Raw genomic sequence first — 27,458 nt, forward strand, 5'->3', positions numbered from 1 at the left:
CGGTAAGTGGTAGCTGTTATTAGTAAGGCTCACAGACGTATTTCTTTGCAAATTAGACTTAGAGCAAAAGCTTTAGAATCTATCTGCATTAGTAAGGCCTCCTGCTACAGCTAAGGATTACTGATTATCAAACTAAAATGATCCTTAAGGAACCAAGTGGAGCCCATCCTTTTTCTAATCCAAGGTTGCTTCTGTTTACTGCTCAAGCACCTTCTGGAAGCAGCAAAGCCCCCATAGGAGCAACTCTCACTTACTGAATCCATTTGAAGGCTTTGTAGGTCTTACAACAAACCCTATTCAGCCTTGTATTAGGCATGTTACAGAACCAACGAATTCAGAGATCAAGTCAGGTCTTCCAGTTCAGCCTGCGAGGAAGACAGGTGACCCGAATCCTAAGAATCCAAAAGATGGGCCGGGCGCAGTAGCTCACGCCTGTAATCCCAGCGGTTTGGGAGGCCGAGGCAGGCGGATCACCTGAGGTCGGGAGTTCGAGACCAGCCTGACCAACATGGAGAAACCCAGTCTCTACTAAAAATACAAAATTAGCCGGGCGTGGTGGCGCATGCCTGTAGTCCCAGCTGCTCGGGAGGCTGAGGCAGGAGAATCGCTTGATCCCGACAGGCGGAAGTTGCGGTGAGCCGAGATCGCACCACTGCACTCCTGCCTGGGCAGCAAGAGCGAAACTCCGTCTCAAAACAAACAAACAAAAAGAATGCAAAAGATACTACCAAGGCCTGCAGAGCGAGGTACCTAACACTTCATGAGCGAGTTAAGATGGGTTTCACAATTTTTCAAGCTTGGAAGTCTTGAACACCTGCTACCCAATAGCAGCACAGCTACAGGAACTAAAATCTGATTTCAAATAACAGCCCCGCCCACTACCACGAAGTGAAGTCATCCGCAACCACACACCGACCACTGTAAGCTTTTGTAAGATTGGCTCGCTTTAGGGAACAGGTCTTGAGAGAACATCTCTTTTAAGGTCAGAACAAAGGTCTTTCAAAGGTCCCAGGTCGTGTGCCGAAGGCGCCCACCCAAACATGACCTAGAGCAAAAAGAAAGGGATGGGGAACTTGGAGTAGGCATAGGGGCGGCCCCTCCAAGCAGGGTGGTCTGGGACTCTTAAGGGTCAGCGAGAAGAGAACACACACTGCAGCTCCCGCTTTGATCGGTCCGATACTGACGGCTGTGATGCCTGACAAGGAATTAACTTTTGCCACACTGAGAAACACCGGCGCGGCCCAGCCAGGCCTGACTTCCGGGTGGTGCGTGTGCTGCGTGCCGCGTCACGGCGTCACGTGGCCAGCGCGGGCTTGTGGCGCGAGCTTCTGAAATCAGGCGGCAGAGGTGGAACTGCTGTGGCTCTGCTGCGCCTCAGGTCTCTTTTGCGGCGGTGGGTCGCCGCCGGGAGAAGCCTGAGCGGACAGATTTGTGACCGGCACGGTTTTTGTCAGTCTACTCCGGCCAAAAAAGAGCTGCACCTCTGGAGCGGGTTAGTGGTGGGGGAGGGGGGGTGGAGACGGGCGCGTCTTCCGCAGTCCCAGTCCAGCGTGGCGGGGGAGCGCCTCACGCCCCGGGTCGCAGCCGCGGCCTCTTGCCCTTTTGTCTCTGCCAACCCCCACTCATGCCTGAGGGAAAGGTCCTTGTCCCGAAGGCAAGTTTTCGCCAAATTCGAGCCCCGTCCCTTCCCTAGGTCTCCGTTTCCCGCCTCCAGCCCGGCCTTTGGGCTCCGCCTTGCACTCAAAGGCGTAATTACCTCCCTCCCAGCTGTCCCAGATATCGCCATCTGAAATTTCTTTAATTGGAAACACGATCACTTTAACGGAATATTGCTGTTTGAGGGAAGTGTTTTACAGCGGCTGGGCACCCTGCATCCGCCTTACTCAAGCCCCCGGTAGTCGCTGTATTCCGAAGACAGGCTGACGGGAATTATCAGGCGGCGTTGTTGTCTAACAGGAGCCCTCTGTCCCCACTAGCTACGCGTCGCTGCTTAGCGTGATTGAAACTAAATCGTATGAAAATCCTCTTCTCTAGTCGCAGTAGCCACGTTTCGAGTGCTTCATGTGGCTAGTGACACCTGTTTGGACAGCACAACTGTAAAATGTCCCCAACCTCACAGTAAGCTGTTATCGTTCCAGGAGCTGGGACTGAGTTAGAATTCAGATAAATTTTCCAGCGCTTCTGATTTTTACCTCGGTCACATATTAAGGGATGCATCCCTGTGTAAGTGCATTTTGGTCTTCTGTTTTGCAGACTTATTTACCAGGCGTTGGAGGAATATTGTAGGTAAAAATGTCTATTGGATCCAAAGAGAGGCCAACGTTTTTTGAAATTTTTAAGACACGCTGCAACAAAGCAGGTATTGAAAAATTTTATATAACTTTATAAATCACGCCGAGAAATTGTTTTCTAAAAAATGCTTGCTAAAAACCCAATACGTCACAGTTTTGCTTAGAACCATAAACTGTTCCTTATGTATGCATAAATCCAGTTAACAACATAATCATCGTTTGCAGGTCAACCAGATGATAAATATAGAGCCTCTAGTGGATAAAGAGGAAACTGGCCCCCTTGACTAGCAGTAGGAAGAATTACTAATAAATCAGAAGCATTAATGTTACTTTATGGCAGAAGTTGTCTTAAGTTTTTGGTTTCAGTACTCCTTATACTCTTAAAAATGATCTAGGACCCCCGGAGTCCTTTTGTTTATGTAGCTTACCATATTAGAAATTTAAAACTAAGAATTTAGGGCCGGGCACGGTGGCTCACGCCTGTAATCCCAGCACTTTGGGAGGCCGAGGTGAGCGGATCACTTGAGGCCAGGAGTTCAAGACCAGCCTGGCCAATATGGTGAAATCCTGTCTCTACTAAAAATACAAAAAATTTGCTGGGCATGGTGGCCCGTGCCTATAATCCCAGCTACTCAGGAGGCAGAGGCAGGAGAATCGCTTGAACCCCTGAGGCGGAGGTTGCAGTGAGCCAAGATCTGGCCACTGCACTCCAGCCTGGCCACATAGCGTGACTCTGTTTAAAAAAAAAAAAAACTAAGAACTGAAAGTTATTAATTTACTTGAAAATAATGAAAGCTAACCCATTGCATATTATCACAATATTCTTAGGAAAAATAACTTTTTGAAAACAAGTGAGTGGAATAATTTTTACGTTTTTGCAGTTCTCTTTAATGTCTGCCTAATAGAGATAGCTGGATTCACTTATCTGAGTCAAATCTGTTATTTTGGAAGAAGTATATGAAAAAAATTAACCTCACACAGCTAGATAGTTGAAAAAAGGAATATTTTAATAGTCTTCAGTTCCTTGGTATTTTTCCTTGTACTTTGCATAGATTTTTCAAAGATCTAATAGATATACCATAGGTCTTTCCATGGTGCAACATCGTGCAGTGATTATTTGGAAGATAGTGGCATTCTGAATTATACAAAGTTTCCAAATATTAATACATTGCATTAAACAGTATTTTTAAAATGACATTCATTAACATCACCGTGGATCTCAGAACAGTCTTTTAAGATTGGGTAGAAATGAGCCACTGGAAATTCTAATTTTCATTTGAAACTCTGATTTCCTTGCAGCAACAAGCTCACTTCATTGATTTGTGAGAAAATGTCTACCAAATTACTTAAGTTGAAATAACTTACTTTGTCAGCCGTTCTTTCAAGTAAAAATGACTTTTCATTGAAAAAATTGCTTGTTCAGATCACACCTCAATACATGAGTGCTTTTCTAGACGCTATTGTACTTTAACATGCAGAAATGCTTTATGTATGCTTCCTATTTTGTCAGATTATTAAAAGAAGTGCTAAAGCATTGAGCTTTAAAATTAATTTTTACTGCTTCATTAGGACATTCTTATGTTAAACTGGCATCATTATTATTTTTTTTAATAAGGACACACAGTGGTAAGGAATATAATGACTACTAGTGTTAGTTTGGTGCCACGGCTGTAACTCATGCAAATATGCCAGCAGTTTTATCCAGCATCATCTTTGCGCTGTTGATACAAATGTCAACATCATGCAAAGGGGAAATGATTCCATAGTGTTATTATGAAAGTAGTTTGGAACTGTAATGGTAGAGGGTGGATAGCTCATAATACAAATTTGTCATTTCCCTTTAAGAGAGAATTCCCATGTTATGTGAGAGTCCACATGTGCCTCATACCCGTAGATTTGCCACATCTTGTGTACTCTTCAGAATTATTTGAATTTTATCTGTGGAATGTATTCTTTTTTTTTTTTCTTTTTTGAGACGGAGTGTTGCTCTGTTGCCCAGGCTGGAGTGCAGTGCAAGCTCCGCCTCCTGGGTTCACGCCATTCTCCTGCCTCAGCCTCCCTAGTGGCTGGGACTACAGGCGCCTGCCACCACGCTCGGCTAATTTTTTGTATTTTTAGTAAAGACGGAGTTTCAATGTGTTAGCAAGGTTGGTCTCGATCTTCTGACCTTGTGATCCGCTCACCTTGGCCTCCCAAAGTGTTGGAATTACAGGTGTGAGCCACCGCACCTGGCCGAATTTTATCTGTGGCATGTATTCTTAATGTGAATAGTTTTTTATTCCAAACCGTGAATAATAAATAAAATTTAATTAAATGAAAATAAAAACTAATATATACAGCTTTTAATAATATAGTTAAATGCTATCTTGTCACTTTTGTGAACTCTTGTTACACCTTTCTATAGATTCGCGAGAGAATGGATTAATGATCTTGTTTAATTAATATGCCTTAACGAAAGTAATCCATAGTCAAGATCTTAAGCATTTTTTTCCTTATTACGATCTTTAACTGTTCTGGGTCATAAATTTGTCTGTCACTGGTTAAAACTAAGGTGGGATTTTTTTTTTTAAATAGATTTGGGACCAATAAGTCTTAATTGGTTTGAAGAACTTTCTTCAGAAGCTGCGCCCTATAATTCTGAACCTGCAGAAGACTCTGAACATAAAAACAACAGTTATGAACCAAACCTATTTAAAACTCCACAAAGGAAACCCTCTTATAATCAGCTGGCTTCAACTCCAATAATATTCAAAGAGCGAGGGCTGACTCTGCCACCGTACCAATCTCCTGTAAAAGAATTAGATACATTCAGATTAGACTTAGGTAAGTAATGCGATATGGTAGACTGGGGAGAACTATAGGAATTCAGGCAAACCTGTGTTAAAATCTTAGCTCATTGATTGATTGTATCATGCTGGGCAAATCAATCTCTCTGGCCTCACTTTCCTCACTTGAAAAATAGAGACGATGACAATAATGTCTCATAGCTTTGGATTAAATTAAATAATGTAGGTACATAGTAAATGTTCTTTTTCATCTCTCCTTTGATAAGTTTGCCAACTGAGATTTACTGAATTACGTCTTTCTTATGTCAAAAACACCTAGGACTTGTTTTGCTGTTAATTAAACTACATTTCTTCAGGCTATTGGAGAGGACAGAGATTATTTTACCAATATACTGTAAGTATCATGATTTGGGAGGAGTTTCCCTGGCTTAGGTGCTGCATGTTTCTAAGCAATTATGTGATAAGATTATACATTCAGTCATTCAAATAATTATTACCTATTTGACATAAGTAATGAGCTTTCCCTTTTCTTCAGAGTATTAATCTGTAGTAAGGAGAACAAAGAGTACGCAGATAAAGTATAGTGTAAGGTTGAATGTAGTATGTGCCAAGAGAAAAATATTAAAAAATATAATGATAGTTGAGAAGAAAAAGCAAATAGTATTGGGCGGAGTTAGGCAATTATTCCTTTGAGCTGAACCTTGAAGGATAGGTGAGATTAAGAAATTTGAAGATGTGGTAGAGTGATAATGTTCTAGGCAGAGGGAACAACATGAGGAAGAATATGTAGTTTGTTCAGGAAATAGCAAGTAATTCAGGTTGACTTTGGTTGTTTTGTGTCTGAAAGGGACCAATAGACAAGGCAAAAAGGCAGACTAAAGACAGGCATTGAATGCCAAGCTAAAGAAATTGAATTTATTTGGTTGGTTGTTGAGCAAAGAAATCACATGCAAATTTGATGATGCTACTTATTGTGTCAAACCTTTGATCACCTCCCTTTGTCCTTATAGCAAAATCTAAACTTGATATGACTTTCAAGTTCCTTTGTGATCAGGCCCCTGATTTACACTCTTGGCTCAGCTTGCCATATTCATCCCCTCACCTATCTTCATTTACCATTCATTCCTACTGAATTTCTTTTCATTTTCAAAACCACCATGCTCTCTGGCTCTTTATACATGTTGTTACCTCTACCCACAACTTACCTTCTTCTTCCCTATTTTTTTGTCTAGCTAATTTGTGTGCTCATCTTTCCAATTTTGGCTTATTTCTGCTTCTGAGAAATACTTCCTGTCTGCTCTCATTGAGCTTCTAGTGAAGGAGACATACATAAGCAATGCTTTGAAAGAAATTCATGGCAATAGGGAGTGCATATACAAAGAGAATATAGGTAATGGGCAAATATTTTCATGTATGTTATTGGATACCAAGTATACATAGGATTCAGTAAACATTTGCAGAGTATTAGTATTATTTGCTTTAGAAAGCCTAATGATCAAACAGCAGTCTTTGAAGATAACATTTTTCAAAATGTCATGCCTGTGCCATTAGAATCTTCTAGAGTGCTCGTTGAAAGGGCAGATTCCAGGCCCCACTCTGAATCTCTTGATTTATGATTTCTGGAAATGATGCCTATGAGTCTACATTTTAAACTACCTGAATGATCCCTATAGAAAAGAAAGGCTGGAGGTAGGCAGATCAGTTAGGGGATGTGTAATGGTCTAGGTGATAGAGACAAGTGTCTGAATTACAGTAATAACAGTGAACGTAGATGTGGGAGATAAAACTATAGGACTCGGCCGGGCGCGGTGGCTCACGCCTGTAATCCCAGCACTTTGGGAGGCCAAGGTGGGCGGATCACGAGGTCAGGAGATCAAGACCATCCTGGCTAACAGGATGAAACCCTGTCTCTACTAAAAATACAAAAAATTAGCCAGGTGTGGTGGTGGGCGCCTGTAGTCCCAGCTACTCGGGAGGCTGAGGCAGGAGAATGACGTGAACCCGGGAGGCGGAGCTTGCAGTGAGCCGAGATCACGCCACTGCACTCCAGCCTGGGCGACAGAGCAAGACTCCGAAAAAAAAAAAAAAAACTATAGGACTCTACAGTAGTCTAGATATGGAGGATTCAAAAAAAGGAACAAATGACAGGGCAAAGCATAGTTAGAACACAGTAGTAACAGTCATAGAAATGGATAAGGGAGTCATCCATTCTGCAAATACTTACTGCTTACTTGTGCCTGGCAACCTGCTCGGCATTAAGGGTACAAATGTGAATAAGATGTCCTTTGACCTGTAAATACTCAGTCTTGTAAGCATGTCTTGTAAACACATCTAAGTACTCAGTCTTGTGAGCACATCTTGGTTGCCTCCATAAAAATAAATATACTAGTGTGATATAAGAGCATGTACTAAGTGCATGAAAAGTGAACAGCCGTCTCTCTAGTTGGTCAGAAAAAGCTCCATGAAGCAGTTTTTGCTGAATCTTGAAAGATATACCTAAGGTCAAATGGCTAAGTTTTTAATTATAACCTGCTAGAATTGATCTATAACCAAGGAAGGATAGTAAGGAATTAATAAGGCCACTCTCAGCTCCCTGCAAAGGAGTTAACTTTTTGAAGTCTATAATAAATCTGCTGACTAGTCTCTTGAGACCTTTTGCTTTTAAATTTACTTGAGATTCAGTATTGAAAAGTAAGAGTAATAGACTTAAACTGTGCTTTTCAACCGGCTGTGTTCAGTTCTGACATGTAATATATTATTTTTTTAAAAATTATTCCTGAAGTTCTATGAGGAATTGTGCTGTTTCTGCCTCTCAGCAGTCCTTCGTTTTGCATTAAATCATACGCATTTCTCTTACCATTCTTCAGCTTATTAATGAGATCTTCAGGTTATTTGTGAAATGTTTATTTGGTAATTAACTTTTTTTCACCTAGTTCATTTTTTTAACTTTTTTTTTTTAATAGCAAGGTTTCTTTTCATTGTTGAACTAAAATGGATGTGTTATTATTAACTGAACTCCTTAGTTTACATTAGAGTTCACCCTTTGTATGGTTCTACGGATTTTGACAAACGTATAATGTCATATATCTACCATTATGGCATTATACCGAATAGTTTTGCTGCCCTAAAAATCTCTTGAGTTCCACTTGCTCACTCATCCTTCCTCCTGAGCCCCTGGCAGCCACTGATCTTTTTACTGTCTGTGTAGTTTTGCCTTTTCCAGAATGTCATGTAGTTGCAATCATACAGAATATAGCATTTTCAGACTGGCTTCTTTCACTTAGGAATATGCTGAGACCGGCTCCATTTTAGAGACCCTAACTCAGCGGTGCTAGAGGAATTAAAGACACACACACAGAAATAGAGCAGTGTGGAGTGGGAAATCAAGGGTCTCAGCAGCCTTCAGAGCTGAGAGCCTGAACACAGATTTACCTACACATTTAATGACAGCAAGCTAGTGATAAGCATTGTTTCTATAGATTATAGATTAACTAAAAGTATTCCTTGGGGGAAATAAAGGGATGGGCCGAAGTAAAGGGATGGGTCTGGCTAGTTATCTGCAGCAGGAGCATGTCCTTAAGGCACAGATCTTTCATGCTATTGTTTGTGGTTTAAGAATGCCTTTAGCGGTTTTCCGCCCTGGGTGGGCCAGGTGTTCCTTGCCCTCATTCCAGTAAATGCACAACCTTCCAGCGTAGGTGTCATGGCCATCAGGAACATGTCACAGTGCTGCAGAGATTTTGTTTATGGCCAGTTTTGGGGCCAGTTTATGGCCAGATTTGGGGGCCTGTTCCCAACAGCAATATGTGTTTAAGTTCTTCCATGTCTTTTAATGATTTCATGCTGAATAATACTCCATCATATTGATGTACCACAGCTTGTTTATCCATTCATCTATTGAAGGACATCTTGGCTGCTTCCAAATTTTGGCAATTATGAATAATGCTGGTATAAACATTCACAAACAGGTTTTTGTGTGAACATATTTTCACCTCATTTTGGTTCACACCAAAGAGCACGATTGTGGGATCATATAGTAAGAGTATGTTTAGTTTTATGAGAAACTACAAGCTGTCTTCCAAAGTAGCTGTTCCATTTTGTATTCCCACCAGCAGTGAATGAGAGTTCTTGTTGCTCACATCCTCACCAACATTTGGTGTGTCAGTGTTTTGAATTCTAGCCATTCTAATAAGTGTGTAGTGGTATCTCATTGTTTGTTTTATTTTTTAAAGTCAATTTCTTTTCAAGAATTAGCTACTTTTTAGTATCTTTAATTAAAAATCTCATTAGAGAAGGACGTGGGATATTTTGTTGAAGTGGGGTTTTTAAATTACACATACATTTGCTTTATTAATGATTATGTCTAGTCCATGTTAACTTGAAAAATGAGAATATAATGAGACATTTATGCTGCTACAAATAGTTTTATATTTGGTCTTCGCGTTATTTTAGTAACATTGATAGAGCTTATTTTTCTCAAAAGCTAAGTTAGAGATTATAGGACCAACCAAAGCAACTATTTTCTAAGAGTAATAATAAGTGCCTTAGGTGCCAAATTTGCAGTTACCTTCAACTATTGGAAGCGTATGAGTACTTAATGCCCTGGAGAGTCAAATATAATGTACTTTAATACAGAAAATAGAAATGTTGAAAAACTGTAAATTGGATTTCACCTATAGCTTTAGAAACTCTGAACATTATTTTCTTAGAAAATAGATGTGTTCAATAAGAATAGAAATTATTACTGTCTGCAACTCACTTTGTCTAATTATATCCAATTTATTCTTCCAGTCAATATTTCAGGAGTAACTAACATATCAGACATTTTTTAGTTGCTAGGGATACAGTGATAAATGACAAAATCTCTGCCTCAGATTGCTCACAGCCTAATGGGGGGAAAAGAACAGTGTATGATAAACTCTTCAGGGAACACGTAGGAGGGGCAAACACTTAATCTTACCTTAGGGATCACTAAAGCTTTCTGGAGGAGGTAGTTTCTAAATGGAAGCCTGAAAGAGTTGTTCCAGGTCAAGAGAAACAAAGAAGGGGAAACAGCTTGTACAAAGTCCTAGAGATTAAAGAAAGCATTCTTGGCCGGGCGCGGTGGCTCACGCCTGTAATCCCAGCACTTTGGGAGGCCGAGGCGGGCGGATCACAAGGTCAGGAGATCGAGACCACGGTGAAACCCCGTCTCTACTAAAAATACAAAAAATTAGCCGGGCGCGGTTGTGGGCGCCTGTAGTCCCAGCTACTCGGGAGGCTGAGGCAGGAGAATGGCGTGAACCCGGGAGGCGGAGCTTGCAGTGAGCCGAGATCACACCATTGCACTCCAGCCTGAGCGACAGAGCGAGACTCCGTCTCAAAAAAAAAAAAAAAAAAAAAATCTTTCAGGATATGCACATGGTTGAGTATGGATAAAAAGACCATAAAAGAATGGCATCATAAAAATTAAGAAGTAAATTGTCATATAAATATATGTATTTCTTATGTACCTGCAAAAATTAAAAATGAAGAAAATAAGTAAATTGTGAAAGGCCTTGATACTATGGAGTTTAACTTGATCTTGAAAAGTAAGATCTTGAAAGGTTTTTAGCAGAAATGATATGGTCAGATCTGGTACATTGGTAGGCTTTCAGTAAATGTCTTTTCCCTTATTCCTTTTTTCTCTTTCTTTCTTTTTTTGTTTAAAGAGATGAGATGTTGCTTTTTTCCCAGGCTGGAGTACAGTGGCATGAACCATAGCTCAAGCTCCTGGGTTCAGTGTTGAACTCCTACTTCAAGCAATCCTCCCACCTCAGTCTCTGAAAGCCCTGGGAAGATGATGATGATGATGATGATGATGATGATTATTATTATTATTATTTTGAGACAGAGTCTTCCTCTGTCATCCAGGCTGGAGTGCAGTGGCGCTATCTCGGCTCACTGCAAGCTCCACCTCCCGGGTTCATGCCATTCTCCTGCCTCAGCCTCCCAAGTAACTGGGACTACAGGTGCCCACCACCACGCCTGGCTAATTTTTTTGTATTTTTAGTGGAGACGGGGTTTCACCGTGTTAGCCCAGATGGTCTCGATCTGCTGACCTCATGATCCACCTGTCTCAGCCTCCCAAAGTGCTGGGATTACAGGCGTGAGCCACTGCGCCCGGCCAGCCCTGGGATTATAAACCACTGTGCTTGGGACATTCTTTTTGGGAGTTAATCAGCAAACGGAAAAACCTCTTGTGACAACTCCCTATACATTCTTCTTCCCAGTATAGATAAGACTTTTTGTTTTTAAACACTTCCAAAGAATGAAAATTTATAATCCAGAGTATATACATTCTCACTGAATTATTGTACTGTTTCAGGAAGGAATGTTCCCAGTAGTAGACATAAAAGTCTTCGCACAGTGAAAGCTGAAATGCATCAAGCAGATGATGTGACCTGTCCACTTCTAAATTCCTGTCTTAGTGAAAGGTATGACGAAGCGATTATATTAAAATATTTAAATGTAACATTTCCCTACATATATTTGTTTTATGAAGATGAATCTGATTTTTATGCTAATATTTTGGCTGAGAGCCTGGTGGAAGATCTTATATTTTAAAATAATCTTTTAGGTTGAGTCTTTTAATGGAATAATTTTTACGTTAGAAACATGCAAGTTGTTCTTGTGATGTTGAGTTGGCTGGTTTTCTGTATATTCTGTGATTTTTTTAAGTAACATAACAGTTGTGAAAAGCAGTAAGTCCGTCCTTGAATTATCAATTTAAAATAAATTGTGTACTTTTCATCTTTGGAGAGAATATGATTTACTTTACAATTTTTTTTTTTTTTTTTTGAGACAGAGTCTGTCTCTGTCACCCAGGCTGGAGTACAGTGGTACAGTCTCTGCTCACTGCAAGCTCTGCCTCCCGAGTTCACATCATTCTTCTGCCTCAGCCTCCCAAGTAGCTGGGACCACAGGCGACTGCCACCACACCTGGCTAATTTTTTGTGTTTTTAGTAGAGATGGGGTTTCACCATGTTAGCCAGGATGGTCTCGATCTCCTGACCTCGTGATCCACCCACCTTGGCCTCTGAAAGTGCTGGGATTACAGGCGTGAGCCACTGTGCCCGGCCTACTTTACCAAAGTTTTGAGTTTAAAATATACAGTTTCCAGCAGCTGAAATTTACGAGTATATATATGTTGGCATTTTAAACATCACTTGGTGATTACTTAATGCTTCATGAGAGATTTACTTTTTAAAAAGTAATATAAAATATCTAAAAGTACTATTCCGACAATTTATATGAATGAGAATCTTCTTTTAAAAATAAGATAAACTAGTTTTTGCCAGTTTTTTAAAAATAACCTAAGGAATTTGCTTTGTTTTATTTTAGTCCTGTTGTTCTACAGTGTACGCATGTAACACCACAAAGAAATAAGTCAGGTATGATTAAAAACAATGCTTTTTATTCTTCGAATACTAAGAAATGTTAATAAAATTAAAACTTAACAATTTTCCCCTTTTTTACCCCCAGTGGTATGTGGGAGTTTGTTTCATACACCGAAGTTTGTGAAGGTAAAGATTCTACCTGGTTTATTTTTATGACTTAGTAATTGAGAATTTGACAATAGCGTTATACCTTTCCCCTGAGATTTACAAATCTGTACCTAGCATTCTTCCTCATATAGGCATTCAGTAAACGATAAGTGAAATAAAAAGTGAATGAAAAAATAATATCCTTAATGATCAGGGCATTTCTGTAAAAAAATAAACTCTTTTATTTCCTCCCAGGGTCGTCAGACTCCAAAACATATTTCTGAAAGTCTGGGAGCTGAGGTGGATCCTGATATGTCTTGGTCAAGTTCTTTAGCTACACCACCCACCCTTAGTTCTACTGTGCTCATAGGTAATAATAGCAAATGTATATTTACAAGAAAGAGCAGAGGAGGTTGATAATTGTCATCTCTAATACTTCTATTAAAAGGAAAATATGAAAAGAAAATATTAGATAATGTCTTTGATAATTGTGTTAGTAGTTGACAATAATTTTATTCTATTAAGTGTAGATTGGGATAAATACAAATACATTAAGTGGTAGTCTGTCCACCGGGGTCAAGCATTATGTTTTAGTACGATGTGATTAATGTAGAATAGCTTACAAATATTCCTTTACTGGCCCATACAAGCATTTAAGAGGCAGTATTTGGTGTGACTGATTTTTTTTTTTTTTTTTTTTACAGATGATTGTGGTAATTAGGGCATTAAAGCAGCATTAAATAAGCTTTTGTTTTCTCTACTTAAATGTGTTCTAAGGTCTGTATTGCCAGTAGTACTGAGTTGAGGTCTTAAATTCCACAAGTGTAAATTACACAACTATGTGATAAACTGCAATATTTAATTTATCCATTCATTAAACTGTAAACTATTTGCAGTCTCACCATAGTTTCTGTTACTAGGATCTAGAAATATTTCCTATTGTAGGCTGGTTGCAGTGGCTTACGCCTGTGATACCAACACTTTGGGAGGCTGAGAAGGGCAGATCACATGAGGCCAGGAGTTTGAGACCAGCCTGTACAACGTGGTGAAACCCTGTCTCTATTAAAAATACAAAAATTAGCCAGGCGTGGTAGAACACACCCGTAATCCCAGCTACTTGGGGGCTGAGGCAAGAGAATTGGTTGAACCCGGGAGGCAGAGGTTGCGGTGTGTTGAGATTGTGCCACCGCACTCCAGCCTGGGTGACAGGGAGGCTGAGACAGGAGGATCACGAGGTCAGGAGATCGAGACCATCCTGGCTAACATGGTGAAACCCCATCTCTACTAAAATTAGAAAAAATTAGCTGGTCGTGGTGGCAGACACCTGTAGTCCCAGCTACCCAGGAGGCTGAGGCAGGAGGATGGTGTGAACCCGGGAGGCGAATCTTGTAGTGATCTGAGATCACGCCATTGCACTCCAGCCTGTGTGACAGAGCGAGACTCCGTCTCAAAAAAGAAAAAATACTTCCTGTTATAAAACTACTTAAAAATCTCGGAGTAGCTGAGATTTGGCTAATCATGACTTAGTATTTGAAAAGTTGTGACTTTTTTTTTTTTTAATTGAGACAAGGTTCTTCTCTGTTGCCCAGGCTGGAGTGCAGTGGCATAGTCGCAGTTCACTGCAGCCTCAACCTCCCAGGCTCAATTAATCTTTCTACCTCTTAGCCTTCCAAGTATCTGGGACTACAGGTACCATGCCACCAGTGTACTACCAGTCCTGGCTAATTTTTTTTGTATTTTTTGTAAAGGTGGGCCCTGCCATGTTGCCCACACTTGTCTCAAATTCCTGAGCTCAAGCAGCCACCACACCCACCTGTGACCATTCTTTTTTATTTTTATGAGATAATAAACATATAAGTTTAAATAAATATCTGTAAATAAATATGATTATAGTACAAACAAGTATTTGGAAGTTCATCTAAACAAACGCATCACAGTTTATAGGCAAAGGATGAAAGATTGAATAATGGAAAAAAAGTAAGTATTCATTAACATTCTTTTTCTTTTTTTTTTTTTTGTTTTGAGGCGGAGTCTCGCTCTGTTGCTCAAGCTGGAGTTCAGTGGTGCCATCTCGGCTCACTGCAACCTCTGCCTTCCGGGTTCAAGCAATTTTCCTGCCTCAGACTCCTGAGTAGCTGGGATTACAGGCACCCACCACCACACCCAACTAATTTTTGTATTTTTAGTGGAGAGGGAGTTTCACCGGGTTGGCCAGTGTGGTCTCGAACTCCTGACCTCAAGTGATCTACCCGTCTTAGCCACATTTTTTTTTCTAAGAAGATACTGGGCCAGATCATTGTTTCTCAATTTGCAGATTATGACCTATTAATAGTTGTAAAACTTATTTTGTGAGTCATATCTGCTCTTGTTAAATGTAATGAAAATTCTGAGTACATCACGTAGTTAGGGTTTAGAAAATAAAAAATACAGTATACCTACTTAAATTTAGACTTCAGATTAACAGCGAATAATTTTGAGACATACTTAACACTAAAAAATTATTCGTTGTTTATCTGAAATTCAAATTTAATGAGGTGTCTTGTATTTTATCCAGAAGTCCTACACACAGTAAAGTTTGTTTTGTAAAACGTTTTTAGTTGACCGTTGTGTGCCCATGTATGTGTGCAGTCATAAAGTGTGTGTGTGTGTGTGTGTGTGCGCGTGTGTATATGTATAACTAGGTTGTACTCAAAGCCCGAGCTTAATTTATTCCCAAACCAGTATTATATTGTGTTTATTCTAGCAAAATAACATTCTATTTTGAGTCATCTTTAGCTGGGAGTAAACCCTATTCTGTTGCTTAGATGAAATAATATGGATAAAATCATTTTGAAAAGACGTGTTTAACATACAGTATGCCTTTAGGCTGTAATATTATCTAAATGAATGCTAAAGTCTCCAAGCTTTAGCTTTTAAGTCATAACCTCACAACATCATCTGATTTTCCAATTCATTGTGGACAGTATTACCATAAAGTAATGATCACTAAGCCATATCTTACCACCTTGTGAGTAGTACGAAGGAAGTATAGTTTATTCACTGTGTTGACTGACCTTTCTAGTTACTATACTTGAGTACTTGAATCAATTCATTTTGTTTCAAATGTGTCACGTAATCAAATAGTAGATGTGCTTTTTGATGTCTGACAAAAAATGAGTTTTTGCATTCTGGTGATAATATACAATACGCATAAATTTTTGTCTTGCAGTCAGAAATGAGGAAGCATCTGAAACTCTATTTCCTCATGATACTACTGCTGTAAGTAAATATGACAAATTGATTAGACTGTTGAAACTGCTAACAATTTTGGAATGCCTTGTTAAATTATTTATCTTAACATTTTTAATTTCCTAATCTGTAATTTATCTAAGCCTTTGAGAAAGTCTCTAAACCTGATGCTATATGTGATTTTACCTTTCTGTGAAACTCTGCTGTCTCTGTTTAAGTTGCATATATACAATATATACAGTAGTCCCATCTTATTCATGGGATGTACATTCCAATATCCCCCAGTGAATGCCTGAAACCTTAGATAGTACCGAACCCTATATGTATATTAAAAATATGTGTAGTATTTATGTATATATACCTATAATCTTTTTTTCTATAAGCACGTACCCTGTGATAAAGTTTAATTCATAAATTAGGCACAGTAAGAGATTAACAAGAACTAATAATAAAATAGAACAATTATAACAAAATACCGTAATAAAAGTTATGTGAATGTTTTATCTCTCTGTCTCAAAATACCTTATTGTTCTGTACTCGTGTGGCAGCAGCTTCATCAGCAGATGAATATAAAAATAAAAATTTTTATATTTTTCAGTCCAAACCTATTCTTGAATCTGTGTAACATTCCCTTACTTGCAGTAAATGGCTTGGTATCATTTGTTTCAGGAGATCCCTTGCCGAAGTTTTCGTATAGGCTCTACGCTTTCTGGCATAATGTGTAGCTGTCAATCAAAACAATCTGTTCATGTTTTCTACCCACAAGTGTAATACCTTTTTTATTTCTATGGTGCACTGTGTGGCCATAACTTTTGCAGTTTGAGCTGTGACAGGAAAACCAGCTCATATGTCTTCCTCCTTCACAATCTCACAGATAGATTTGTTCTTACCATAGATTTTGCAGTACATTTTTTTTTTCCTTAAGTCGAGAACTTTCACTGTTTCAATTAAAGGAAGCACTTTATGGCTTCTTTCTGGCATATTTGAATTGCCAGCATCATTACACTTGTGCTTTGGGGCCATTGTTAAGTAAAATAAGGGTGACTTGAACACAAGCACTGTGGTACCACAATAGCCGATCTGATAACCAAGACTACTAAGTGACTAACAGGTGAGTCCCATATACAGCCTGGATACTATCGCTGGACAAAGGGATGATTCATGTCCCAAGTGGGATGGAGCAAGATGGTGCAAGTTTTTTTTCTCCATTTCCATTTTCCTTTCCTAAGATTTCCACATCGTAATGGTGCAAGATTTCATCACACTACTCAGGATGGCACACAATTTAAAACTTATTAATTGCTTACTTCTGGAATTTTCCATTAAAAATTTTTGGACCTAGGTTGATTGCAGGTAACTGAAATCACCAAAAGTGAAACCATGGATAAGGGGGGACTACTACTATATTTGCATTGAGAGTTTTTATACTAGTGATTTTTAAACTATACTTTTTGCAGAATGTGAAAAGCTATTTTTCTAACCATGATAAAAGTCTGAAGAAAAATGATAGATGTATCCCTTCTGTGACAGACAGTGAAAACACAAATCAAAGAGAAGCTACAAGTCATAGTAAGTCCTCTGTTTAGTTGAACTACAGTTTTTTGTTGTTGTTTTGGGTTTTTTTTTTGAGATGGAGCCTTGCGCTGTCACCCATAATCTCAGTTTACTGCAACCTCTGCCTCCCGTGCTTAGGCGATTCTTCTGCCTCAGCTTCCCAAGTATCTGGGATTACAAGCATGCACTACCACGCCCGATTACTTTTTGTATTTTTAGTAGAGATGACATTTCACCATGTTGGCCAAGCTGGTCTCAAATGGGCATAAGCCACCGTGCCCAGCTTGAACTACTGTTTTTAATTGGCACCATTGAAGGATTGCTCCTCTTTTCTTAAAGAGAAAATACATTACTTTTCCTTTCTTGACTACTGAAGTAGTGTTTTATCTTAAAGTATTGAGAGTAGAAACTAACTTGATGTGCCTGTGATCCCAGCTACTCAGGTGGCTGAGGTGGGAGGATCGCTTAAGCCCAAGGGGTCAAGGTTGCAGTGAGCTGTGTTTGTGCCACTGCACTCCCACCTGGGCAACAGAGTGAGACCCTGTCTCAGTGGAAAAAAAGAGAAACTAATTTGATTTCCATGACAGTATTTAAATACCGTATAAGATAGTACTGTTCAATATGCGGTTGTGACACAAAAACAAAGCCTATTGAAAATTTTCAGAGACAGTAAGATATATAATTAACAAAATCTGAGCTTTTTTTTCTAATTAGAAAGTAAATGTGGTTTAGATATACCATAGTTTACCTAATCAGGTCATGGGTTATTGCACTTTTCTTAGTATGTGTGTATGTTTGTATAACTGTAGGATTTGATATCTGTTTTTGCCTGTGATATCATGTATGTATGTATATGCATATGTAAAGTCAGATTTACCCTTATACGGCCACAAAATTGATTTCGAATATCTGTTTTGATAGGTCTTAGAATATTTAATTGTATACATGGTAAGATTAGGTGAGTTTTAATTGTGTAGAACTGCTAAAGAAAGATTTTTAGGGATTGTTGTATGAATAAAAGGCTTTAGGTTCATTGGAATCAGGGGAATCAGGCTTTACTAGGAGAACAGGAGAAGGGGTGACTAGCCAAAAAATAAAATGCCAAGTACTCACAGTAACCCTTTAAATACTGACATGTAATATTTAGTATATTCTACATATACTTTTTCTGTGAGAAAGGTTATGAGAATAATGTAAATTATATGGCTTATAAGATGTTATTAATGTGCTTCTGTTTTATACTTTAACAGGATTTGGAAGAACATTAGGGAATTCATTTAAAGTAAATAGCTGCAAAGACCACATTGGAAAGTCAATGCCAAATGTCCTAGAAGATGAAGTATATGAAACAGTTGTAGATACCTCTGAAGAAGATAGTTTTTCATTATGTTTTTCTAAATGTAGAACAGGAAATCTACAAAAAGTAAGAACTAGCAAGACTAGGAAAAAAATTTTCCGTGAAGCAAACGCTGATGAATGTGAAAAATCTAAAAACCAAGTGAAAGAAAAATACTCATTTGTATCTGAAATGGAATCAAGTGATACTGATCCATTAGATTCAAATGTAGCAAATCAGAAGCCCTTTGAGAGTGGAAGTGACAAAATCTCCAAGGAAGTTGTACCATCTTTGGCCTGCGAATGGTCTCAACTAACCCTTTCAGGTCTAGATGGAACCCAGATGGAGAAAATACCCCTATTGCATATTTCTTCTTGTGACCAAAATAATTCAGAAAAAGACCTATTAAACACAGAGAATGAAAGAAAGAAAGATTTTCTTACTTCAGAGAATTCTTTGCCACATATTTCTAGCCTACCAAAATCAGAGAAGCCATTAAATGAGGAAACAGTGGTAAATAAGAGAGATGAAGAGCAGCATCTTGAATCTCACAGAGACTACATTCTTGCAGTAAAGCAGGCAGTATCTGAAACTTCTCCAATGGCTTCTTCATTTCAGGGTATCAAAAAGTCTATATTCAGAATTAGAGAATCACCTAAAGAGATTTTCAATGCAAGTTTTTCAGGTCATGTGACTGATCCAAACTTTAAAAAAGAAACTAAAGCCTCTGAAAGTGGACTGGAAATACATACTGTTTGCTCACGGAAGGATGACTCCTTATGTCCAAATTCAATTGATAATGGAAGCTGGCCAGCTGCCACCACACAGACTTCTGTAGCTTCGAAGAATGCAGGTTTAATATCTACTTTGAAAAAGAAAACAAATAAGTTTATTTATGCTATACATGATGAAACATCTTATCAAGGAAAAAAAATGCCGAAAGACCAAAAATCAGAACTAATGAACTGTTCAGCCCAATTTGAAGCAAATGCTTTTGAAGCACCACTTACATTTGCAAATGCTGATTCAGGTACCTTTCCCTTTTTTTTTTTTTATTGAGTAATTAATACATATAATTTTATAGATGATGATTCCTTATGTGTTTTTTTGTGCTTTTTAAAATCTTCGTATCTTATATTTAATCTTAGGCATTGTCTGTATGCATTATTGTTTAGGTCTTTAATTACCAGTGTTTAGAATCAGGTCACTCAAACATGGTAGATAAGTTTGCCTAGTATGTATATATCCGTCACTCTTGAGACAGCTTTATTTTAAGTTCTAGGGTACATGTGCAGGACGTGCAGGTTTGTTACATAGGTAAACGTGTGCCATGTTGGTTTGCTGCACCTGTCAACCCTTCACCTAAGTATTAAGCCCAACATGTATTAACTATTTTTCCTGATGCTCTCCCTCCCCCAACACACCCCACCTCCAGACAGACCGTAGTGTGTGTTGTTCCCCTCCCTGTGTCCGTGTGTTCTCATTGTTCAGCTCCCACTTATGAGTGAGAACATGTGATGTTTGGTTTTCTGTTCCTGCATTAGTTTGCTTAGGATAATGGCTTCCAACTCCATCCATGTTCCTGCAAAGGACATGATCTTGTTCCTTTTATGGCTGCATGGTATTCCATGGTGTATAGTTTCACATTTTCTTTATCTAGTCTGTCACTGATGGGCATTTGGGTTGATTCCATGTCTGTGCTATTGTGAATAGTGCTGCAGCGAACATACATGTGAATGTATTTTTATAATAGAATGATTTTTATTCCTTTGGGTATATACCCAGTAATGAGATTGCTGAGTTAGATGGTATTTCTGGTTCTAAGTCTTTGAGGAATTGCCACACTGTCTTCCACAATGGTTGAACTAATTTACATTCCAGCCAACAACTTGAGACAGTTTTTGATTCATAAACATTCAGAGCTTGGCTAGCTAATTCCTGCTTTAATTTAAAAAGTATTTATTATACACAAATTGGACAACTCTATAAATATGTGTTGGTATTTACTATGTATTTTTCTCTAAAGCATGTTAAAAAAATTAGGCTAGATATAGTGGCTAATGCCTGTAATCTTAGCACTTTGGGAGGCTAAGGCAGGAGGATCACTTGTGGTCAGGAGTTTAAGAACACCCTGGGCAACTTAGCAAGACCCCATCTCTACAAAATACTTAAAATACCCAGGCATGGTGGCATGCTTCTGATGTTGTAGCTACTCAGGATGCTCAGACGGGAGCATCACTTGAGCCCAAGTGACTGAGGCTGCAGTGAACCAAAATTGTACCAGTGCACTCCAGCCTGGGCCACAAAATGAGACCTTGTCCCTAAAAAAAAAAAAAAAAGGGTAGTACTAGCTAAATTTAATGTAGGCCAGTTCTAAAATAATGATTTGTTGCTATTGTTGTTACATAATTTTCTTAAATATTTTGAAGATTGCATACTGTTATTGCTCTATTTCAGCTTCTCTGCGGTTTAACTCTGTCCTCTTTGTTGTTACAACTGTTCACTTAGCAACTAAACTGTATGTTTACAAAGTGATTTTATCTACCTATGAGAAGATTTTAATGAATAGCTCAGTGAATAGTAGAGTTGGTGAGACCAGAGTACAGAACTGTTTGAAGTTTGGGTTAAATTTTTAGAGGAAAATGTTTGATACTATGCATATCATAGTTAAAGCCAATGAAAAAGTTAATATAGGCCAGACGCAGTGGCTCATGCCTATAATCCCAGCACTTTGGGAGGCCAAGGCAGGCAGATCACTTAAGGTCAAGAGTTCGAGACCAGCCTGGTCAACATGGTAAAACCCCATCTCTATTAAAAAAACAAAAATTATCCAGATGTGGTGGCATGTGCCTGTAATCCCTGCTACTCTGGAGGCTAAGGCAGGAGAATCACTTGAACCTGGGAGATGGAGGTTGCAATGAGCTGAGATCACACCACTGCACTCCAGCCTGGGTGACAGAGCGAGACTCCATCTCAAAAAAAAAAAAAAAAAGAGCTAATACATGTGATCACTGATGAAATAAATGTGATCACTGATGAAATAAAATGCAATTAAGAACTGGTTAGTAGAAAATTCAGAGGGTCAAGAAATTTAACAGAGCAGTTGAACTCATTTGCCTTTATCATTGAGATTAGGTCATCTTTCAGGCTTTTAGTATATGGACCCTGTTTTTAAAAATTGTGGTTTTGTTTTTTTCAATGTGAAAATATTAAGAAAATTGTTACTTTTCTAATTCCTTTTCTATGCCTTGCTTTTCTGTTCACACCTGTATTAATAGCAATGAAATTTTTTCAATTTTATTTTCCAATAAAAATTACTTTGAGTTTTGTTTATGGTAGCTAGCTATTTCCTTGACCTCGATACTAATTTTGATTGAGTTGGTACCTGTTATTAAAAAAAAAACCTGGTTCTAATTTATCTTTAGCTAAAAAATGTAATAACTAAAACATAGAGCATATTTAGGATTCTTTCTGCTTTAAATTTGACATTCACTTATTCTCATGTAATTTGTGTTTTGAACACTACCCTTTTTATTTATTTTTATTTTTTAGAGACTGTCTCATTCTGTTACCTAGTCTGGAGTGCACTGGTGTGATCTCAGCTCACCGTAGCCTCAACCTCCTGGGCTCAAGCAGTCCTTGCACCTCACCCTCCCGAGTAGCTGGTACCACATGCATACACTACCACACCCAGCTAATGTTTATTTTTCTTAGAGTCATGGTCTCGCTATGTTGCAGGCTAGTCTCGAACTCCTGGGCTCAAGCAGTCTTCCTGCCTCAGCCTCCCAAAAGTGCTGAGATTATAGGCATGAGCCACCGTGCCCAAACACTACCTTTTTAACTTAGTGAAAAATATTTAGTGAATGTGGTTAATGGTACTTTAATTTTGTCACTTTGTGTTTTTATGTTTAGGTTTATTTCATTCTTCTGTCAAAAGAAGCTGTTCACAGAATTATTCTGAAGAACCAACTTTGTCCTTAACCAGCTCTTTTGGGACAATTCTGAGGAAATGTTCTAGAAATGAAACATGTTCTTCTAATAATACAATAATCTCTCAAGATCTTGATTATAAAGAAGCAAAATGTAATAAGAAAGAACTACAGTTATTTATTACCCCAGAGGCTGATTCTCTGTCGTTTCTGCAGGAAGGACAGTATGAAAATGATCCAAAAAGCAGAAAAGTTTCAGATATAAAAGAAGAGGTCTTGGCTGCAGCACATCACCCAGTACAACATTCAAAAGCAGAATATAGTGATACTGACTTTCAATCCCAGGAAAGTCCTTTATATGACCATGAAAATGCCAGCACTCTTATTTTAACTCCTACTTCCAAGGATGTTCTGTCAAACCTAGTCATGATTTCTAGAGGCAAAGAGTCATACAAAATGTCAGACGAGCTCAAAGGTAACAATTATGAGTCTGATTTTGAACTAACCAAAAATATTCCCATGGAAAAGAATCAAGATGTATGTGCTTTAAGTGAAAATTCTAAACATGTTGAGCTGTTGCCACCTGAAAAATACATAAGAGTAGCATCACCTTCAAGAAAGGTACAATTCAACCAAAACACAAATCTAAGAGTAATCCAAAAAGATCAAGAAGAGCCTACTTTAATTCCAAAAATAACTGTCAATCCAGACTCTGAAGAACTTTTCTCAGACAATGAGAATAATTTTGTCTTCCAAGTAGTTAATGAAAGGAATAATTTTGCTTTAGGAAATACTAAGGAACTTCATGAAACAGACTTGACTTGTGTAAACGAACCCATTTTCAAGAACTCTACCATGGTTTTATATGCAGACATAGGTGATAAACAAGCAACCCAAGTGTCAATTAAAAAAGATTTGGACTCATCAAATATAGTTTATGATCTTGCAGAGGAGAACAAAAATAGTGTAAAGCAGCATCTAAAAATGACTCTAGGTCAAGATTTACAACCGGACATCTTGAATATAGATAAAATTGCAGACAAAAATAATGATTGCATGGACAAATGGGCAGGACCCTTAGATCCAATTTCAAATCACAGTTTTGGAGGTAGCTTCAGAACAGCTTCAAATAAGGAAATCAAGGTCTCTGAACATAACATTAAGAAGAGCAAAATGTTCTTCAAAGATATTGAAGAACAGTATCCTACTAGTTTAGCTTGTGTTGAAATTGTAAATACCTTGGCATTAGATAATCAAAAGAAACTGAGCAAGCCTCAGTCAATTAATACTGTATCTGCACAAATACAGAGTAGTGTAGTTGTTTCTGATTGTAAAAATAGTCATATAACCCCTCAGATGTCATTTTCAAAGCAGGATTTTAATTCAAACCATAACTTAACACCTAGCCAAAAGGCAGAAATTACAGAACTTTCTACTATATTAGAAGAATCAGGAAGTCAGTTTGAATTTACTCAGTTTAGAAAACCAAGCTACATATTGCAGAAGAATACATTTGAAGTGCCTGAAAACCAGGTGACTATCTTAAATACTACTTCTGCGGAAAACAGAGATGCTGGTCTTGTCATAATGAATGCCCCATCGATTGGTCAGGTAGACAGCAGCAAGCAATTTGAAGGTACAGTAGGAATTAAACAAAAGTTTGCTGGCTTGTTGAAAAATGACTGTAACAAAAGTGCTTCTGGTTATTTAACAGATGAAAATGAAGTGGAGTTTAGGGGCTTTTATTCTGCTCATGGCGTAAAACTGAATGTTTCTACTGAAGCTCTGCAAAAAGCTGTGAAACTGTTTAGTGATATTGAGAATATTAGTGAGGAAACTTCTGCAGAAGTAGATCCAATAAGTTTATCTTCAAGTAAATTTCATGATTCTGTTGTTTCAATGTTTAAGATAGAAAATCATAATGATAAAACTGTAAGTGGAAAAAATAAATGCCAACTGATGTTACAAAATAATATTGAAATGACTACTGGGACTTTTGTTGAAGAAATTACTGAAAATTACAAGATAAATACTGAAAATGAAGATAACAAATATACTGCTGCCAGTAGAAATTCTCGTAACTTAGAATTTGTTGGCAGTGATTCAAGTAAAAATGATACTGTTTGTATTCATAAAGATGAAAAGGACTTACCATTTACTGATCAGCACAACATATGTCTTAAATTATCTGGCCAGTTTATGAAGGAGGGAAACACTCAGATTAAAGAAGGTTTGTCACATTTAACTTTTTTGGAAGTCGTGAAAGCTCAAGAAACATGTCATGGTAATACTTCAAATAAAGAACAGTTAACTGCTACTAAAACAGAGCAAAATATAAAAGATTTTGAGACTTTTGATATATCTTTTCAGACTGCAAGTGGGAAAAATATTAGTGTCACCAAAGAGTCATTTAATAAAATTGTAAATTTCTTTGATCCGAAACCAGAAGAATTGCATAACTTTTCCTTAAATTCTAAATTACATTCTGACATAAGAAAGAACAAAATGGACATTCTAAGTCATGAGGAAACAGACACAGTTAAAAACAAAATACTGAAAGAAAGTGTCCCAGTTGGTACTGGAAATCAACTAGTGACCTTCCAGGAACGACCCCAAGGTGATGAAAAGATCAAAGAACCTACTCTGTTGGGTTTTCATACAGCTAGTGGGAAAAAAGTTAAAATTACAAAGGAATCTTTGGACAAAGTGAAAAATCTTTTTGATGAAAAAGAGCAAGGTGCTAGTGAAATCACCAGTTTTAGCCATCAATGGGCAAAGACCCTAAAGTACAGAGAGGCTTGTAAAGACCTTGAATTAGCGTGTGAAACAGTTGAGATAACAACTGCCCCAAAGTGTAAAGAAATGCAGAATTCTCTCAATAATGATAAAAACCTTGTTTCTATTGAGACTGTGGTGCCACCTAAGCTGTTAAGTGATCATTTGTGTAGACAAACTGAAAATCTCAAAACGTCAAAAAGTATATTTTTGAAAGTTAAAGTACATGAAAATGTAGAAAAAGAAACAGCAAAAAGTCCTGCAACTTGTTACACAAATCAGTCCCCTTATTCAGTCATTGAAAATTCAGCCTTGGCTTTTTACACAAGTTGTAGTAGAAAACGTTCTGTGAGTCAAACTTCATTACTTGAAGCAAAACAATGGCTTAGAGAAGGAATATTTGATGATCAACCAGAAAGAATAAATACTGCAGATTATGTGGGAAATTCTTTGTATGAAAATAATTCAAAGAATACTATAGCTGAAAGTGACAAAAATCATCCCTCCAAAAAACAAGATACTACTTTAAATAACAGTAGCATGTCTAACAGCTATTCCTACCTTTCTGATGAAGTATATAGTGATTCGGGATATCTCTCAAAAAATAAACTTGATTCTGGTATTGAGCCAGTATTGAAGAAAGTTGAAGACCAAAAAAACACTAGTTTTTCCAAAGTAATATCCAGTGTAAAAGATGCAAATACATACCCTCAAACTGTAAATGAAGGTATTTGTGTTGAGGAACTTGTGACTAGCTCTTCACCCTGCAAAAATAAAAATGCAGCCATTAAAGTGTCCATATCTAATTGTAATAATTTTGAGGTAGGGCCACCTGCATTTAGTACAGCCAGTGGTAAAATCATTTGTGTTTCACATGAAACAATTAAAAAAGTGAAAGAGATATTTACAGACAGTTTCGGTAAAGTAATTAAGGAAAACAATGAGAATAAATCAAATATTTGCCAAACAAAAATTGTGGCAGGTCGTTACGAGGCATTGGATGATTCAGAGGATATTTTTCATAACTCTCTAGATAGTGATGAGTGTAGCATGCATTCACATAAGGTTTTTGCTGACATTCAAAGTGAAGAAATTTTACAACATAACCAAAATATGTCTGGATTGGAGCAAGTTTCTAAAGTGTCACCTTGTGATGTTAGTTTGGAAACTTCAGATATATGTAAATGTAGTATAGGGAAGTTTCCTAAGTCAGTCCCATCTACAAATATTTGTGGGATTTTTAGCACAGCAAGTGGAAAATCTGTCCAGGTATCAGATGCTTCATTACAAAAGGCAAGACAAGTGTTTTCTGAAATAAAAGATAGTACCAAGCAAGTCTGTTCCAAAGTATTGTTTAAAAGTAATGAACATTCAGACCAGCTCACAAGAGAAGAAAATACTACTATACATACTCCAAAACATTTAATATCATCCCAGAAAGACTTTTCATATAATGTGGTAAATTCATCTGTGTTCTCTGGATTTAGTACAGCAAGTGGAAAGCAAGTTTCCATTTCCGAAAGTTCCTTACACAAAGTTAAGGGAATGTTAGAGGAATTTGATATAATCAGAACTGAGCATAGTCTTCACTATTCACCTACATCTAGACAAAATGTATCAAAAATACTTCCTTGTGTTGATAAGAGAACCCCAGAGCACTGTGTAAACTCAGAAATGGAAAAAGCCTGCAGTAAAGAATTTAATTTATCAAATAACTTTAATGTTGAAGGTGGTTCTTCAGAAAATAATCACTCTATTAAAGTTTCTCCATCTCTCTCTCAATTTAAACAAGACAAACAACAGTTGGTATTAGGAACCAAAGTCTCACTTGTTGAGAACATTCATGTTTTGGGAAAAGAACAGGCTTCACCTGAAAATGTAAAAATGGAAATTGGTAAAACTGAAGCTTTTTCTGATGTTCCTGTGAAAACAAATATAGAAGTTTGTTCTACCTACTCCAAAGATTCAGAAAACTACTTTGAAACAGAAGCAGTAGAAATTGCTAAAGCTTTTATGGAAGATGGTGAACTGACAGATTCTGAACTGCCAAGTCA

The 27,458-nt window shown here is 37.8% G+C and overlaps 1 protein-coding gene across 1 annotated transcript in view; it reads left to right on the plus strand.

Annotated features, from left to right (window-relative positions):
• The first annotated feature begins 1,309 nt into the window (after positions 1-1,309).
• The window catches only part of BRCA2 (breast cancer 2, early onset), an 87,072-nt gene continuing 60,923 nt past the window's right edge, over positions 1,310-27,458 (plus strand). The window contains exons 1-11 of the mRNA XM_011997808.1: positions 1,310-1,492; positions 2,254-2,359; positions 4,866-5,114; positions 11,424-11,532; positions 12,440-12,489; positions 12,581-12,621; positions 12,838-12,952; positions 15,791-15,840; positions 17,268-17,379; positions 18,615-19,730; positions 22,613-26,226. Of these exons, the coding sequence (XP_011853198.1) occupies positions 2,293-2,359; positions 4,866-5,114; positions 11,424-11,532; positions 12,440-12,489; positions 12,581-12,621; positions 12,838-12,952; positions 15,791-15,840; positions 17,268-17,379; positions 18,615-19,730; positions 22,613-26,226 (5,523 nt within the window). The 5' untranslated portion in view covers positions 1,310-1,492; positions 2,254-2,292. The remainder of the gene's footprint in view (positions 1,493-2,253; positions 2,360-4,865; positions 5,115-11,423; positions 11,533-12,439; positions 12,490-12,580; positions 12,622-12,837; positions 12,953-15,790; positions 15,841-17,267; positions 17,380-18,614; positions 19,731-22,612; positions 26,227-27,458) is intronic.

This window comes from Mandrillus leucophaeus, unplaced genomic scaffold (genome assembly GCF_000951045.1).
Source record: "Mandrillus leucophaeus isolate KB7577 unplaced genomic scaffold, Mleu.le_1.0 Scaffold549, whole genome shotgun sequence".
Taxonomy (NCBI): domain Eukaryota; kingdom Metazoa; phylum Chordata; class Mammalia; order Primates; family Cercopithecidae; genus Mandrillus; species Mandrillus leucophaeus.